The 17266-nt window shown below is 38.4% G+C and overlaps 1 protein-coding gene across 2 annotated transcripts; it reads left to right on the top strand.

The window, feature by feature from the left end:
• Positions 1 to 3958: 3958 nt before the first annotated feature.
• On the top strand, positions 3959 to 11947 carry RGS17 (regulator of G-protein signaling 17). Of its 2 annotated transcripts, XM_010084734.1 has the most exons (4): positions 3959 to 4056; positions 5408 to 5485; positions 7411 to 7645; positions 11169 to 11947. In XM_010084734.1, the coding sequence occupies exons 2-4, from the start codon at positions 5457 to 5459 to the stop codon at positions 11355 to 11357; spliced, it is 453 nt and encodes a 150-aa protein (XP_010083036.1). In that variant the 5' UTR covers positions 3959 to 4056; positions 5408 to 5456; the 3' UTR covers positions 11358 to 11947. The 2 variants fall into 2 exon arrangements, with proteins under 2 accessions (XP_010083036.1, XP_010083035.1); XM_010084733.1 differs by lacking the exon at positions 3959 to 4056 and having other exon boundaries at positions 5401 to 5485.
• Positions 11948 to 17266: the final 5319 nt, after the last annotated feature.

Genomic DNA, 17266 nt, shown 5'->3' with positions numbered 1-17266 from the left:
AGAATACTTAAGTATTCATTACACAATGATTTGCCGTTAAGTTCAGAGTCTCTTGTTTCTGTCTTGTGTAATGAGTATTCTGTTATTTTTACCAAAGTGGAATAGCTTCAGCAGAACTGCTTGAAAGACATCTATCCCCCCGCAGTCCCACAGGAAGGGTGTTTCAAATTCTGAATGAGTGCACTAAACTGCTTGTTTAAAGGAGGGCTTTTCCTCCTCTGAACATCCCTGAAAAAGTATTTCCTAACTGAATCTATTTAGTAAATTCAGCTTCTGTTTGTCAACATTTCAGGCGAATGGTCATTTTACATCATCTACCAGTGGAATTTTAAAATCACAATTAAATCTTGATCTCTTGTGCTTCTTTTTTTTTTTTTTTTTTTTTTGGAGGGGTGGGGGGGAGTTGTATGCTGCTTTTTTTTTTTTTTTTTTTTTTGAGGGTTGGGGGGGAGTTGTGGTATTTTTAAGAAAGCTTCCACTTAATTTACATCTACTAAATTACCATTATTTAAGTTATGGCAGTCCTGCCTGTAGCTTGCTCGTACTGGCAGCTGGACTCAAGCATCAAAACAATCCTTCTTGGCTTTTGGACCTCTGACCTAAAAATGTTCTGTCTCTTGATCTGATTATAATAAAAATTCCTAGGAGTAGGATGGGGTGAAAAGTAGTGCCAGTGAGATATACTCTTTCAAAGAGTAAATCAGTGAAAGAAACATGTCAGAACATGTGTTATCCAGAGGCACTTAACTGAATATTGATTTTAACCTGAAAACCAAATTCTGCCTTTAAATTATGTATGTGCAACTGACTTCATGTGGCCTTTGGGCTAGAATAAGGAAAGCTTTTGTGTTACAGTGCTGGCTAGAAGGCCCGTGGCCCTACTGTGTGACATACACAGGTTCAGCCTAAAATGTAGTCGTTACCCTGCAGGGCCTAGCATCTGCAAACTTCAGCCATGAAGCAGGAATTGAGCACACATCTCCTGAATGGCAACCCCATAGGTACCAACTAGTTCACAGTGTCCCAGTTTGATTGCTACTCCTTATCTTCATGGCAGCTCCAAAAAACACCACTAAGGCAAGAGGCTTTAATCATCATGTTGTCTTCAATACCAGACATAACTGCAAAATACTGTGATGATATACTGCATATAATGCACATAACTGAGAAAATACCTGAGTGATTAGTAACTGGTGTTAGCCATGCCTAGGCAGAATATTAATCTTAGTACCCATCACAATGGCATAATGTTCTTGCCATAATCATAACAGTAATTCACAGGTTCACCAGATTTAGGCTACTGGTACATCAGAATCTGACCCTGAGAAGCAATTAGGAATGATTTGTGCACTGGATATACAGAGAATAAAAGATCAGGTCCAAGCTCTAAGTGATTTTCAGTTTCTTAATGGCAGTAGAAGGTAAGTGCAGCAGTAGGGATGCTAAGCAACTTTAAAAAAAGGCTGAAACCACCAGCTGGAAACACCTGGAGGACGAGCCAGTAAGATTTTTGCTCTTAAATTAGTCCAGCTCTCTTGATGATTTTATCCAATTAGCTTGGCCTTTTTACCTTACCATGCACCAGTGGCCTGCAATACTGATGCAGCAAAGTAATTACTCAACAGAACAAGTGTTTAGTTGCTGAGCATGAATATTAACAGCTGAATAATAGTAGCTAAATAAATAAAGATTGGTCTTCTGAATCCCAGTAGTTCCTCCAAAAACACATCAGCTAGGAACCTGGACCAGTTTAACCTTATATGTGGTAACTTGTTCAATTTGTATGCTTCAGGTAGTCCCTGGTCATTAACATTTTTACTTACAAAGTTTGTGAAGTTGCAAAATAGAAATGCACTCACTCCAAACAGAAATTACTCAGTACTGTCGCAGTAATTAAAGAAGCTTTTTCTTTTCTTTTTTTTTTTTTTTTTTTTTGTAGAAATTAGGAACCCAACATATATTTGAAAGGTACATTGAGGTCAGGCCACTTGGGCTTACCGAAGTACTTTTTACCATACTCTCCAGAGCAATAAAATCAGCATAAAAATGGGCAGAACAAACCTTCCATAGAAAAAGAAAAAAAAACCAGTGCTTGTGCTTTCCACTTAAGTTCTGCCTTTAGACACCCAAAGCTCTCTTTTTAAGGCCACAGTTTTGTTGTCCTTTTATCATTGGTAATTTATATCTCTAAATTTTAAAGATATCTGCTGGATATACTCCAACTAATAAATAATAGTGGCACCATATATGTTAATTTACATCAGATGTCTCTCTAGAACACCCCCCTTTTATTTAACTATGTTTTGATAAGGTACGTCAGCAATTTTGACTTCTTAAAGCTTTAACTAAGTAAGATAATTTTGTTACTTTTGTTCTGTTTAGTTTTACACTATACAGCATTATTCTTCTGACATAATCAGCTAGCTTGCATGATGGAATGATGCATCAAGGAGACCAGCTCAAGGTATGCAGGGTGCCTTTGCCGCTGAGGACTGCTTGAGTTCCACAGAGAAATGTGAACAGATAGGGTGTTTTCAACTTAAGATAGCAACATAGCAAATAGCAATGCAATGTTGTCATTTTGAGGTAAAAGGTAGCAATCTGTTATTGTGATCAGAGTTATTTAAAGGCTGCTTTCAAATTAGCTTTGTAGTCACAAATGTGTAAATATTTAATTTTTTTCTAAGTGAACATGAACCAGTTCCTTGAGTGAAAACAGAACATGTCTGAATTGAATGCAGTCCTGTACAAAAATGATGATTTCTTTCACAGGAAAAACATATTGAAAGTAATGTATCCGATGGAACTGCAGCCTTGACAGATGTAGATAAATAAAAGCTAAAATGCAGTGCTAGTGTTTGTCACAGGAAACATAATGCAGAATTTAGGCCAAGACGTATTATGAATTTAGCACAGCTTTAAATACAGTACCCAAACTTGAGAAATTATTCCAATTAAGTGTAACACTTCTTTCTTTAGAGTCTTCCCTGTTTTGCAGCGCTAACTTCAGCCATTGCACTCCAGCTATAAATGCTTAGATGAAGGAATTAGTGCGTACCTGGCATTGTCACTCTGGTATCGATACCAGAAAACTGCGTGCTGCATTCTGGGCCCACCATCTGAACTTTTTACCGAGATGCAGTCTTGTAGAAAATCAAAATGCATAGCGCCTATCTGTTACTCCTTTGATAAAAAAGTGCAATGAAGTTAACATGGCTTTCTTGTCTGTTCTCCTATTTCTCTTTCTTACTCACCACTCACTACTTGTATTGCACCTTCATCAGCCCATGATGGTTTTCCTAAGTTTAGCTGAGATTCTGCATGAGCAAAACAGCAGTATTTGATCCCAGACACCAAATTAAATTAGCAGTGTTAATTAACTGCTCTCAGATGAGTCACCTTCTACTTCCAGTAAGACTCCGCATCCAAACCTTGGCATAAGCCTACAAGTAAATTATCTCAGTACAGCTTAGCTGCTGCTCATGTGATGGAGGAAAGAAAACGGGCAGCTTCATTCTCTTTCGGATGGACTCGGTGAACACCCTGTTACATTCCCAGCCTACACCAGCTGTTTCCTCCTTCCATGGTGTTATTTTTCCATGGAACCAAAGAGCACTCAGTTCTCTGCATCCAGCAGAGAAGACAAATGCTGCTCTGCCTACAGACTGCAAAGGAGAGAGGGAGGGAGAGAGAGAAGCTTTGTGCCTTCCCTGCTTCTCCCTCACCCCAGCTTTGTGCTCCGGCCAGATGCAGGGTGACCCTAAGCAGTTACATGTATGGACTTAAAGATTACAAGACAGAAAGTGGATGGTCCTTTTTCTCTCTCCTCCTATATACGGAATTCCCACTGGCTTTCCTTGGTGCTCCCTCTATAGACTGATGAGCAACAGGTCAGAGGAGACAGAAAGGCTTTTTACCTGCCAACCCCAGAGTTCAGGATGTGTTGTTTCTCCTGCAGCAGTTGATGACACCCTAACACCTTAGCAGCACTGGAGCTGCATTCCTACGCTGTAACAGGGGAAGCAGGACCAAGGGCCTGAACTAAGGTCTTGGCAGGTAAGTGAAGGAGTAACCAGTATCAAATGGCTTCATTTGAAAGTGTACGTCTTTGTAATGTTTAAGTCTTAATATGTGCTCTGCTTTACCTGGGAGCTTCCACTTTTCAGAAGAGTATGAGATCACCTATTAACTTTGCCAAATGCTTGGAAAAGTGTTGATAAAACTCATACATGCAGAGGGGCTATAAGGAAAGGTTATTGGTGCTAAAAATGTCTCAAAGCTGGGATTTCTTCTTAGAGCTGAGCAGAAGTTATTCAGATTAGTGGGGGAGGGAGAGGCTTTATGCTACTAACATATTTTTGTATATTGCCACTTAGGATGACTGAGAGCATCACTGTATGGTGAATACTCAATATGCAAAATATGAGCTCTGTTGGGATTGGGAGTGGGGATTTTTTGCTTGGTTGCTTGTTTTCTCAGTTGGGCATGTAGAGAACACCTGATGAAAGGAAATCTCCATCTCCTTACTACATTCCACTTCTTAAGCTTAATTATTGGAACTAGGATTCCTATATGAATACTTCTGTCACTCACAATGTACTTTTTTCTGTAGTTATCAGTAACTGTGTTTTCAGTGGCAATACTGTGTTCCAGAACATTCATAGAGGGCACACACAGAGGAAGTTGCTACCACTAAAGCAAATCCAATTAAAAAGATATTTACAGAAAAATATGTGATGCTAGTTACCAGCTCAAAAGAGAAGAAAACAAAAGTAATTAAAAACATCCTTACATAAAGGAAGTCTTTCTTTTTCTTGCTTCTGGTAATATGAGGGTAATGGATGCCTTTCTATTGAGAGGCCAGTAAGCTTTATTTTTCAGAATGAAAAACAAATTTGGGTCAGAGAAAGAAATCATAAGGAGCTGCTACATGCAAAGTTCTGTACCCAAGCCATCTACTGCCACCGTATCATGGAGAAAAAAAAGGGAATGTTCATAAAGAATGGACAACCATCCAGAACTGATGGGGCCCCAAAGCCTCATCAATGTCTAATTCAGATATTCTTATCCTCTCTACCCTTATTGTTACTAATATTCTCAATTTACTAAGTGAAATAACTGCAAAAGTGACCTCTAAGTTTATGTCCATCTTTCAGTTTATTAACTGTGAGCTTGTAAAAAATTACACATGCTATAGCAACTGTTAATTAACTTCCATCAGAATTAAGGCAGTCATCATAAAAAAATTCTCTCCAAAATCTGGGTTTTAAATTTTAGGGACAAGAGTGAAAAATTACACTTTACATAGGTTTATAATTTAAAAGTTTGCATTACTATAGTCATTCTTTTAAATTAACTTTCTCTAGACAAAATAAAGTGTTGTACTACATTGCAGCCTCACTGTTAGGAATGAAGATAGAGGAGACAATGCAGGAAGGCCAACACATACGACCAAAATGGAAAGTATCCAAGTCATAGAAGAATGGTAAGTTGGTCAAACTGTGGTCCAGTAAATGCTTTTAATTTGTGTATAACTAATATCAAGATGTGCCTTGGGTTTTATACTCTGGGAATGTCCTTTTTAATTGCTTTTCCTCCAAAAATTTCTATGAAAAGGAAGCAAAATCTGCCCTGACAATGAAATGCCAAGAGAGACATTCATAAGTCAGGTTTACTTACAGTTCCTTATTTGTGGGGTAAGAACGGTGGGGTGGAATGGGAGGTGCATGCACAGTTCCATAGATCTATAGCCTCTATAAGAAGCCTCTGCTTACCCGAGGGAGCATTTTCTTCTCTTTACCCAGACAAGAAAAAAACTAACGGGCAAAAGTATCATTCACAATAAGATTTTTAACATGGCTACCTTTCATAAAACAGCTTGGGCTATGGTTTCACCTGAATTAACCAAGGAAACACATACCTTGAAAAAAGGCTAATACACACTGAAAGTCTGAGCTTCTGTTTCTGTCTAAAGCTTGGGCCCATATTTATTGTGTTGGAAAAAATGCTAACCTATCAGTGGCCTCGAGTTCTCTGATCCCATAAAAAGTAAATTGAAACTTAACTTTAGAGGATATGATTGATGTAAAAGCAACCCAAACAACTCATTGTCTTTATTGCTACTCATGGTTATTTATGAGAGGACCATGTTGGAAATTTCCACAGAATACTATAGTGAAGAGATCTTCCCAATAGACAAGGAGGCAGCACAGGTTGCTTGTCAGCTCCATCCACCTCAGCAGGTTCTTTTCACCCTCCTCAGAGAGAGAACTTTTCACCTTCAAATCTGTGTGCTTGTACTTTTTGGTTTAGATTACAATTATTTTGCTGGATAGTTTAAACCTTAAACACTTTCTCATTTATTATATTCTTTTTGACTGCCAAAAAGCTACCACAGATAGCTCTCTGTCATCCAGTCTGCCTCACACGCAGAGTAGGAGTTGATAAGTGGACTTGAAGAGAAATCAATTAGACAAATGTCCCTTATTGTGTCACATGATTACACAGAAGCTATTAACAACAGCTAGTAAAGCTCTTGTGTTGGATCCTATCAGGAAGGGGAGAGTGAGCGCTCAGAATTAAGTTTGAAACCATATTTATTTGTTGTTAAGTAGCTTGGAGCATTAACTTCTCAAGCCATTCATTTGTACATTAATGGATTAGTGACACAAGTTAGTTTTCTGATCGCTTATCCAGTGCAGCCACTGTTACAAGACACAAATAGTTACCTTCAGAAAATGGGAGTAAGGACTTTTTTCCCATTCCTTCTCTGTCCAGTTTTGCTAGCAACATCCGTCACATCTCATGCCAGTAAATCATCATTCAGGTCAATAGCACCAAACAGAGGGAAGCTTAGCAACCCTTAAGTACAAGCACAGAGAAATATGCTAATTTAAAAGCTCTCTGAATTACTATTTTGTTGGGCCTCATTAGTATGCTCTTGGCTGCCAAGAGCTTTTTGTTTTTCTTATCCTTCCTAAATCAAATCGTGTGGCAGCCAGTGATTGGCCAAACACCACCAGAAGCAGGCAGGGACATCAGGTGTCATCTAAACCCCTCATGAAAGAGTCTGTTGCCAGCTCCCTAAGTCACATCTCCTTTAACTGCAGAGACAGGAATTCAGTGCTGTTGTGGGATTTTGTCTTAGAGTCTGATGGCTAACAACACTAGCAGAAAATTTGTAGAAAGGCGAGTGCATGTCTCATAACACTAAACACGTTTAGTGGGCTATTGAGATAATGAATGCACAAGTGAAGAGGGAACAAAATTCCCCTGTCACGGCTGAAGCCTTGTTGCTTCCAGTTTTCACTTTAGACTAAAGTGCAGTTGAAAGGAGAATTCTTGGACAAATGTATGAAAACACTGTTACAAAAATAGAATCATATTTGTAATGATACTTTGCTTTTGCAGCCAAAACCCTACTGCAGATGAAATTTTGTCTTGGGCTCAGAATTTTGACAAGATGATGAAAACACCAGCTGGGAGAAACCTTTTCAGAGAGTTTCTTCGAACAGAGTATAGCGAGGAGAACCTGCTTTTCTGGCTTGCATGTGAAGATCTAAAGAAGGAACAGAACAAGAAAGTTATTGAAGAAAAAGCAAGACTTATATATGAAGATTACATTTCTATCCTGTCACCAAAAGAGGTAAAGCTGTAAATGTTACATTTGCATTTTCTGTTATTCCAGAGCAGAAATGTTATACCCTGGATTGCCAGAGGGGGGTCTGAAAGTCTGCCTCATCTGTCAGATGAAAGTCTTAGTATGGACTTTAAATCAGGGAAAGGAAGGGACAAAAAAATTAGAGACACAGGTGTCAAGCCACTTAGCATCAGTGGCCACAACACCTCAAAGCTCTCTGTAAAAAGGGAATAAAAGAGAAATTCCAGAAACAGAAGGGTGAGAAATGGATATGCTTCTTTAGTAATGCCACATGCCTGCCAGAGAAAGGAAGTAAGTAATGCAAATTCACTTCTGGAGAAAAGGCACCAAAATTAAGGAATTTAAATCAGAATTATTGTAGATTTGTCTGCTGCAACAACTGGCTGGGAGAAAAATCCAAATTTGCACTGGTTATTCCTATGTGAGACCAACTAATCCAGGAATGGAGATCACATATTTCCTCTAATGAAAGGTACAATGATACCTGGGAAATTATATAAAATTTCTTCAATCTTCAAACTGAAATAGACGGATTCTGAAATTATCTTCACTTGGAGTAAAGGAAAGCATCCCCTATCAAACCATGGTTTGAAATAGAGACATATATAAAGATATAAGCACTGTAGATGGACTCATCATGTACCTTTAGCTCCTTTGCCTTGTCTCTGTGCATTGCATCTGGCTTTCTACTCAGTGGCTTTATGCTAATTTCTGCTCACTGTGGACCCTGCTTGCTGTATTTTACTTCTGCACTGCTTTCAGCAGCAATTTGCAACTTCATTCATATGAATGAAGCCAACAGCAATTTATAGCTCCATTATCTTCTCTTGTACCATAGTGTATGCTTTTGCTTTGGAGTGAGGTAACTGCCAGCTCAGCGAGCTAATAATGTGTGTTTCTTACAGTATATATGCATCTCTAGTATATGTACTGAATGCTCCATTGTCTTTCTAAGCCAACATACACCAGCAGTTAAAATTCAAATGCTAAGTGTTGTTGGACTTGGCGTTTATCAAATCTGCTCACCAGCTTGATGCGCTGGACACGTGTGGACATCATCAATCCAGTTGCTCCTGCCCCTGCTAGAAATCTTGAGGCAAACAAGGACTGTCTGCCCTGCTTTAGGTCGGTGCAGGAGCTGAAAAGTTATTTTTCATCCCAGCATCTCATCCCAGGTGTTACCTTTGGCATAGGAGCTAAAATGTTTATCATCACTTGTTCAGGGATGAGGCAGAAGGTTTTTGCGTTCTAAATAAATACCTTGTCTACATCTGTTTAACAAATACCCTTAGTAATTCCAACTAGTTTTCCCATCTGGCTTTAGTGAGTCACTGAAAAACTACAATGTGAATTAACAGAAACATTTTGTTTGCTTGTTTGTTTGTTTTATAACTGCAATTAACTTTTACTATATTCAGTGGACAAAAAAAAAAAACCCACCATCCTACCAAATTTGAGCTTTTTATCCCAGCCATTATATTTGATAATGAAGAATCAATTAGCTAGCTGCATAAACTGGTTTTGCTAAGATATATGTGTGTGTGTATGCATGTGCATGTGTGTCAGTGGGAGAATTGCCTAAATCATTAGTGTGTCATTTCTGTGCTACAGAAATGCAATGGGCTAAGACTGAAATCTATCCAGAGAAATTCCAAAGACACATGGTTGCAACACTGCTTCTCAAAACTACTGTTAACACTACACTCCTGCACGCTGTTGTGTCTAAAAGCAGGTAGTCACTGGCCAAGCAGCCCCACCGATCTGTTCATTCTTGCTGTGCAGCCCGGTCTGCTTGCACAGCTACGTTAGACAATTAATTCCATCAGAAATATTGCCTGGATTGAAATACAGCCTGGAAAATAAATGCCGCTTTCAGAGGGATTGATGCTCTAACATAGCTAGCCGTGGGGCTGCCCAGACAGCCGTGCCAGCGCAAGGGAGGGGGACGCGCCCGGGTGGGAAAGGGGGAGGCTGTGCCTGGCAGCTGGCACGGCAGCACTGCTGCCCACCCGTAAGCGAGGCACGCGGCAGCCCTGAGTGCTTAGATGGAGAGCGTGCATGAAGCAGGAGCAATGGATGTTCTGCTTTAGCAACAGGTACGGTTTGCTAGCGTGAACAGGCAACAGTTTACTCACAGTTAGGCTGCATCATAATTATGCCTTGTGACCGATAACCAACTAACAGAGAATCCTGGAGGAGAAAGATCTTACCTGCTGTGGCAGTAACATACTCCAATGTGCCAACAAACCGAAAAGGTTTGGTTGGCACCAATATTCCAGTTCTATAGTTGGAACTGAAGGTGTAATTAAAATGTATATTTACTCCTCACTACCACACTGTACCATACCATGGCACGCCACTGTATTTCAAAGACTTTGTTTTGCCACATATACAAATACACATCTCACACAGGTCCTGAGTTTTCATGTCTGTACCGTCCTTCATGTGTCAAGCTACCTCAGTATGTGGAGCTTTCCAGGGCTGAACTCAATCCTTCATATGGAATATCTACTTATATGGTTGCAGAGTTGTGAGGTCAGACTGCAACTTGGTGTAAATCACAGTAGCTTAACTGATCTATACTTGGTATTTCTCTCTTAAGTGTTTTGCCCTTTTTCTTCTTAGCTGAATAAACCCTTGCTGGCCCCAGTGGGCTTCCCTGCTACTGCCATTTCGTTTAATCAAGAAGGCATTAATTTTACTGGTTTTAGAGCATTTTGTGGATAAGCTGTACATTCACTCAAATTTCTAAATGATATTCTAAAATCATCTGTGCATTCATCCCAAGCATAATATGCCCTTTTCTGCCTAGGCACAGGAGTTCATTACAAATGGAAAGTAAATGAGAAGCTAAAATTGAAACTTGCTAACAACTTCAATATGGACATATGATATCCTGAAAATTATCAGCTGTTAAAGGGTCTTGAAAAGTAGAATGAATGTGAAATAGTTAATATTAATAGGGAGATTTACACAATAAAAATGACAAAAAACTCTGGGTAATTTGTGAGTAACAAGTGTAGAGTCTGAAAAAAATTGGGAAAAAATCTGTAGCACAGCCAGATGAGAATGCTGAATAGAAAGCTTCTAAAGATTTAACCACAAATAGTCAGGAAAAAAAAAAACATTTCAACTCTCTGAATGAGAATTATTCAACATTCCTTTGAGAGAAATAATTTTAAATAAGTAAAATTTTTTTTTTAAGTTAAATAACATATTTTGGGAAATACAGGTTACTGGAGAGCTTTATTGGGTTGCATTGTACTTATTCTGTTATATAGCTGCACTTCATCTTACAGATCCTAAGATGGATGCAAAGACCAAGTGAAAACTGAAATAAGAGTCAGTCTCAGTCCGTAACTGTGTGGTGGCTCTGACAGAAGCACAGAGCATTACTTGAATAAACTGATAAACTCAGCATGTTCTGTGGAGCCCTGAGAAATAAAGATACACATAACTGCCTTTCCAATATTACTGTTTAATATTAATCTGTTCTCATCTTCTTCAGGTTAGTCTTGATTCCCGGGTGAGAGAAGTGATCAACAGAAACTTGTTGGATCCCAGCCCTCACATGTATGAAGATGCCCAACTCCAGATATACACCCTCATGCACAGAGACTCTTTTCCAAGGTTTTTGAACTCTCAGATTTATAAGTCTCTCGTTGAAAGTATTACAGGCTCTACTTCTGAAACTTAGTTTTAATTTTCAAACAAGATAACTTGATTTTTTTTTTTTTTTTTTGGGTGGGTGGGATGGAAGAAAAGTAGTTTAATAACATCTGGAGCTGGATTCCTGGAGAACTACACTTTAGCACTACTCAGGCTACTGTGAAGAAAACAAATACATATTATGGTCTCTGTCTACATTTTTACCAAGGTCCTCCTTGCTCAAGGTGGCGTGGGAGGGGAACAATGGATTTGCCAAAATACATTTGTTTCACACTTCTTTCACCCTACTGCAGTCAAGATTGCAACGATGTATTTGTAGTTTTATGAACAGTCTCCTTGTGTATCCTCACACTGCATGTGCAAGGTAAAACTGCTTCACTTACCACTTAGTTGTTGCAATATTTAATCCAATAACATAAATTATATCTGTATTTAAGAACTTTTTTTGTGCAATACAGTCTTATGGTACCTAGAAACAACTGCAGCAAACCAGAAAGAGGCTTGCATTTTTTTAACATCACTAACTGAAAAAAAGCCAATTTTTAAGGTGTAGCATTATTCAACATGCTCTACTGAGTACAATACACTGACTTTTTGAAGCCAATATTTCTGTACAGAAAATAAGAGCTATTTATCACTGTTTATTTAAAATAAATCAAGCAGAGGATTCCTCTGGTTGTTCACTGCCAAAACTGTGGCATTTTCATTACAGAGTTTGCAATGTCAAAAAAAAAAAAAAAAAAAAAAAAAGGAAGAAGAAAAAAAAGCACAAACCACTTAAAGGGATCCATAACTGGGTGACACAATCTATGCGCTGATATTGTTTAATTGTTAAAAGAACAAAGATTTTCAATGTACATTTCAGATGTCAGATACTGTAATTGATTTATTAAAGACTGGCTATCCAGTTCTAACACAGTTGTATAATGTTATGTACTTCAGCAAAAAAAAAAAAAAAAAAAAATCATAAAAAACCCCAACCCACAAAAAACAAACAAAAAGCTTGATAATTTAGTTTTTTGAATAAAGAAATTTAATAAAAGATTGCCTACATGTAGCATTTTAGAGCATTTTAGAACATTTTTGATGAAATGCATCTGTCCTGTAAGATTTTTTTTTTTGAAAGCTAAAACCAGTAAAAAATGTTTTTAAACAAAGTAATGTTTTACAAGGTGGTGGGTTAAAGAAATCTTATCTTAGCTTCTAGCCTCATTGATTTTGAGAAACTCCTTGAACACAAGGGGTTTGGAGAGTAATATAAAACCAAACTTCAAGGGCTCATAAACCTACAGTCCTTACCCAAGAAAAATGCCTACAGAAATGCAATGGGTGTCTTTCCTGGGTAAAGAAACCTGTACAAGCCCTTAACCAGAGCTAAGGCAGCACGGTACTCCCATCACTTGGCTGCCATGATGTTTTTAATAGGTGTTTGCTTGGCCTTTTTATCAAAAAAAGTCCAATTTTAGGATGCATTTTTGATTTGAGACTGGGAACTTAAAAAACCCATTATCATACCTACCATATACAAGCAGAATGAGCATTAGCATCCCTCACAAACTGCTAAAGATATACCAAGAAATGGCTTTGAATACTTGTTAAATATATATATATATATGTGTGCATGTATATATATATATTTAATACTGGTCTCAGACTTAAGAGGCAAGGTTCTTCTCACTTACATAGGACTACACGTGGCATAAGCCTGTTGCTTTCAATGGGGCTGGAAGGTCTGGCGGTTGTGTCCTTGAGTGGAATCTAGTCCAAACACACTTGGCTCCAGCCACCCAGTTACTCCTTGCATTGCTCTCGCTGGAGCTGCTGCTGCCGAGGCGGGTCTGCTGCTGTACGGTAACTGGTAGGATGCAGGTCTGAGTTTATTTTCTGGGGCTTATTTTTTTCCTTTGCTTTACTACCTCTCATTTTTTTAATTTATTGAACATGCTTCAAATAGCAAGTCTGGGGAATTTTTTAATCATTCTTTTTACTTGAAACCTGTGTGCTTTTTTTGGATATATATACGAACAACTTAACGAACTGTTTCTTAAACTCATTTGGTTTTGTAATTTATATAGAATTCAGGAGATGATTAAAAGGGCTATTCTCTATTCCCTATGCAAATATTTTAACTGTTTTAGTGTTTGACAAAATGGGATCTAAAAAAAAATCTGCAAAGTGGAAAACAAATCTGTTTACAGTGGCGTTGCTGACTATCCTACCATATTCAGCACTTTTAAATATTGTTATTTATGAAAATGTAGTTTAAAATGCAAAACAAACTATTTATAAATGTTTCTTTTAATAAATACCTGTTTTGTCTGAAAGTGTTATTGTGTTATGACAACTTTATTCATGTTGGTTAGCTACTTACCATTATGAATAAAATACTCAATTACTATACTGATAGAATAATAGATATGATGTTTACAAATCCCGAGGGGGGAAAATTCAGTGAGAAAGGACTGCCTCCTTCTACTGTGAAATACTGTTAGAAAAATGAATTTTTCTGGCTTTTTTCTTAATTGGAATTTAACTATGGTCCTACATATGTCTAGTATCATTTGATTACAGTTATATTTACTGTGGTACTAAACATATACAGCATCATATATGTATATATTTACATAGCGTAATTTCAAGTTTGTTGGCATTTGAGGCACAGTACATTTAGACAACACATCTAAACAATGTGTAAGAGACAAAACTGCATGCATAAGTCTTTACAAATGTAGACTTGAATATTCCTAATGTTACTATTTGATGGTGACCTGCCAGTCATAAGCTATCTTTATAAGATATGTCACACAGGTAGAAGTTCTTGTCAACATAGACAAGTCATCCTTTCAAGGAGTTTTAAAGCTAAATGTGTGGGCCCTAAAGTATTAATCTTGATTTCTAGCATAAGGTTCCAAAATCTGTATTTGGAAACTGTTACATCATTTTGAAAAATATTACACCAATCTTCAGTGTAATACTGCAATGAAATCACGTTCAAAATTTATTGTCTTAAATCCTCTATTTGGAGGGATTTAAGAATTGAACATAACCTACAGAGTTTCTTTCTTGGAGCAAATGCTCATATTAAAATGATTAATTTACATTTCATCTATCAGTTTGGGTTTCCCAAATTGTTTATTAAGAATGGATATGGTCCAAATGGACAACAAATCATGCCATAACATGATCTCATTGCCTATCATACAGTTCTTTGAAGACAAATTGTAAAACATTTGAGCTATTAAACTGATCTATTGTGCATGCAGCGTACAATACACTTTGAAAAACAGCTTAAATACACTTATTCTATAGCCTGGAATAAAATAAGTATGTATTTAACTTGTATTTCAATTTTTAATGAGAATGTATATAGCAAGTGCACTACAGAAAGTGCATTATGTTTTTGTCATTTTTGCCCAGTGTTTAACCTTTTCTGTCAAATAGAGACTAATGCTGAATAGCCACAAATAAGCAGAACACTTGGGCACACTCCTGAGACCTTTAGGTTTCAAAGAAATTTAATATCTATTGTGTTATGCATGTATTCACCTTAGCTGTTTACAGTCAACTTTCAAATAACTGCGCTGAAAGTAGTTTGGGATACCCAGGATAAAACAAAACAACAGACAACATTGGGGGTTTGTAAATTAGATTGAAGGCATTGCAGGTATGATGGAGAAGAGAGAGGTCAGTGTCCCAGGTGGCTGGGCTGCGTGTTAACCACCTGCGTGAGGCAGCAGGGTGCCGTGGAAGCATGGCCATAGTGCTTCCAGGCACACAGCCCCTCCGCCGCTCGCTTCAGCACCTGTGGAGTCCACATAATCCGTTCACAGGACAACCCAGAGTGGACACAAATGAGACTTAAGCTAGTAATAGCTCTGTTTTGAATTGAAAGAATGCTAAAGTGTCTGCTAAGCTGTGGTCTAAACCAAGCAAACAGAGGAGACCTACATTCTACATTAAACAGCTTGGGTTTAGGCTGTCACCTGATGCTTGTTCCCCTGGGCAGCAAAGTCTATCACAAGGAACGTCTGCCGATGGAACCAGTACCTAAAAAAGGTGGGAGGCTCTTTGGGTGAGAGCAACTTGCTGGACTGGCCACACCTGAGCCTGCTTGGGAATGGGACGCTTCTGTATGCAGCAAGTGCTTGCAAAAGCTGCTTAGCATAAGTATTCCACAATACCAGTTCCACAATACAAGAAAGTCTCTTAACTCCCCACACCACAAGGAGTAAAGCTCACACCCCTACAATGTCTGTGAGCCTGCTCCCGGCAGCATTAGCCCAGTCAGCAACCACCCAAGTCCTTATCAAATCCCCAAAGCAAAAAATTAAGGTTGCATGTAGACAGACAGTTGCAATGTCTGCTCCGAGTTGTTTTGAACCATGCTTAACTGCTAACTTCAAAAGAGGGTTTTTCTCAGTCCATAATGCTGTTATTTTGGAGAGACCCAAGAGCAGCACTGTAGCACATCCTGGGACATGGCTGCAATGGCAAAGGTCCAGTCCTGTTCACCTGCAGCCTGAGTACATTTGCAGTGACAAAACATTAGTTCCTTTCACAGAGGTCCTCAATACTTCTGCCAGCAGTGGATGTGATGCTTGTGAGATGGAAGAACAAAGCAATAATGGTGCCAAAATCAGCTGGAAAAAAACCTGACATAGACATTGTCTTCATATTACTGTAAAGTTATACGAAAAGCCAGATTTTGCCCCTTTATCCATAAACTCACTCTGTGGAAATCCATCCTTCTGATTTAAAACAGGGATACAAATCAGTGACTCAAAGGCTAACCATCATTCATTGACTCATACTACATTTTTTCTTCTCAAATGCTTTACATTAAAACCCCCTTACTCTAAATTCCCCGAGACCTGCATACTTCTCTCACAAGCAGGGTTCACACAGCCGTTAAGACTCTCATAATTTCTTTCATTGTTACAGAGCACCAAAATATTTGGTCTATTAAATTAATAAATTTGATAATTTTTCCTTTCCTCTTCTGAAAGAAGGCTTCAGGGAGCTTCACGGGCGGGCAGCAGTGAGTGCAGGGGAAGCTTTCGGTGGGTAAGATTTCCTAAGCAATGGCCTGGGCTGTTTATCAGTGCCAGGCTAGTCGCACAGACTCTGCATTCTCCACAAAGTTCTTCAAGTGTGATTTGACTTGTAAATTATTGTTACAGTGTATTTTGCCAAAAAACATTACTCAAAGTGGTGCATTTACAATCATAGGAAAATGTTTTTATCCAACCAGTCATTTTAATGTTTAATATTGCGATTAACAATTTCTCACATTATACGTATTGCCTTTGGATTTCCACAATGGAATAAGACTCCTAGGTTTTCATTTGTGACTACCAAAACTAAGGTGTGCAAGCATTACTCTTGCTTTTTGATACTACATGCATGAAAATAACAATTTACTAACGTATCGTATGGAAGTCACTGTTTCTCAGTCAGTGTAATTTAGTTGTACGATTACCTAGTTCTGTTTAGACATGAACAAGGACAGAAGAACAGCAAAGACCTGATTTTGACTCCTCCAATGATTGTAATACAAAATACTGCCTAATAAAATGTTATGGATAGTTGCACATTTTTATAATAAAGTATATTCTTCAAACTATTTTGAGTTTAGCCAAGAATCTCATTAAATAACGTTGCCTAAACCAAGGTTACTATGCCACCCTGTCTGCATAACAGAGGGGATTTGTCCAGATCACCCCACAACACCCATCGCATCCCATTCGCTGAACGGCTCCATTTTCACTGCCTTCCCACCCAAACCCATGTCGTGAGACCCTGCACTCAGATCGGTATTTTGTAAACGTGTCGCCTCTCAGTGTTGCCGCTGATCTCCGACATAAAGGCTCTTTCAGTCGCCGTTTTTCCTTCTTCTGACGACGCATTTATTTTCCTGCAAACGCTGGATTCGGCACC

Source organism: Pterocles gutturalis, unplaced genomic scaffold (assembly GCF_000699245.1).
Source record: "Pterocles gutturalis isolate BGI_N339 unplaced genomic scaffold, ASM69924v1 scaffold10470, whole genome shotgun sequence".
NCBI classification, from domain to species: Eukaryota; Metazoa; Chordata; class Aves; order Pterocliformes; family Pteroclidae; genus Pterocles; species Pterocles gutturalis.
The sequence above is the reverse complement of the archived record's forward strand: the minus strand, read 5'-3'. Positions and strand labels throughout refer to the sequence as shown.

Bases quoted from the DNA above. Each gene is read 5' to 3' on its own strand.
- RGS17 (XM_010084734.1), top strand. From the start codon at position 5,457: ATGGAAAGTATCCAAGTCATAGAAGAATG. The intron at 5,486-7,410 runs GTAAGTTGGTCA...TTGCTTTTGCAG, and splicing joins ATCCAAGTCATAGAAGAATG to CCAAAACCCTACTGCAGATG. The intron at 7,646-11,168 runs GTAAAGCTGTAA...CATCTTCTTCAG, and splicing joins CTATCCTGTCACCAAAAGAG to GTTAGTCTTGATTCCCGGGT.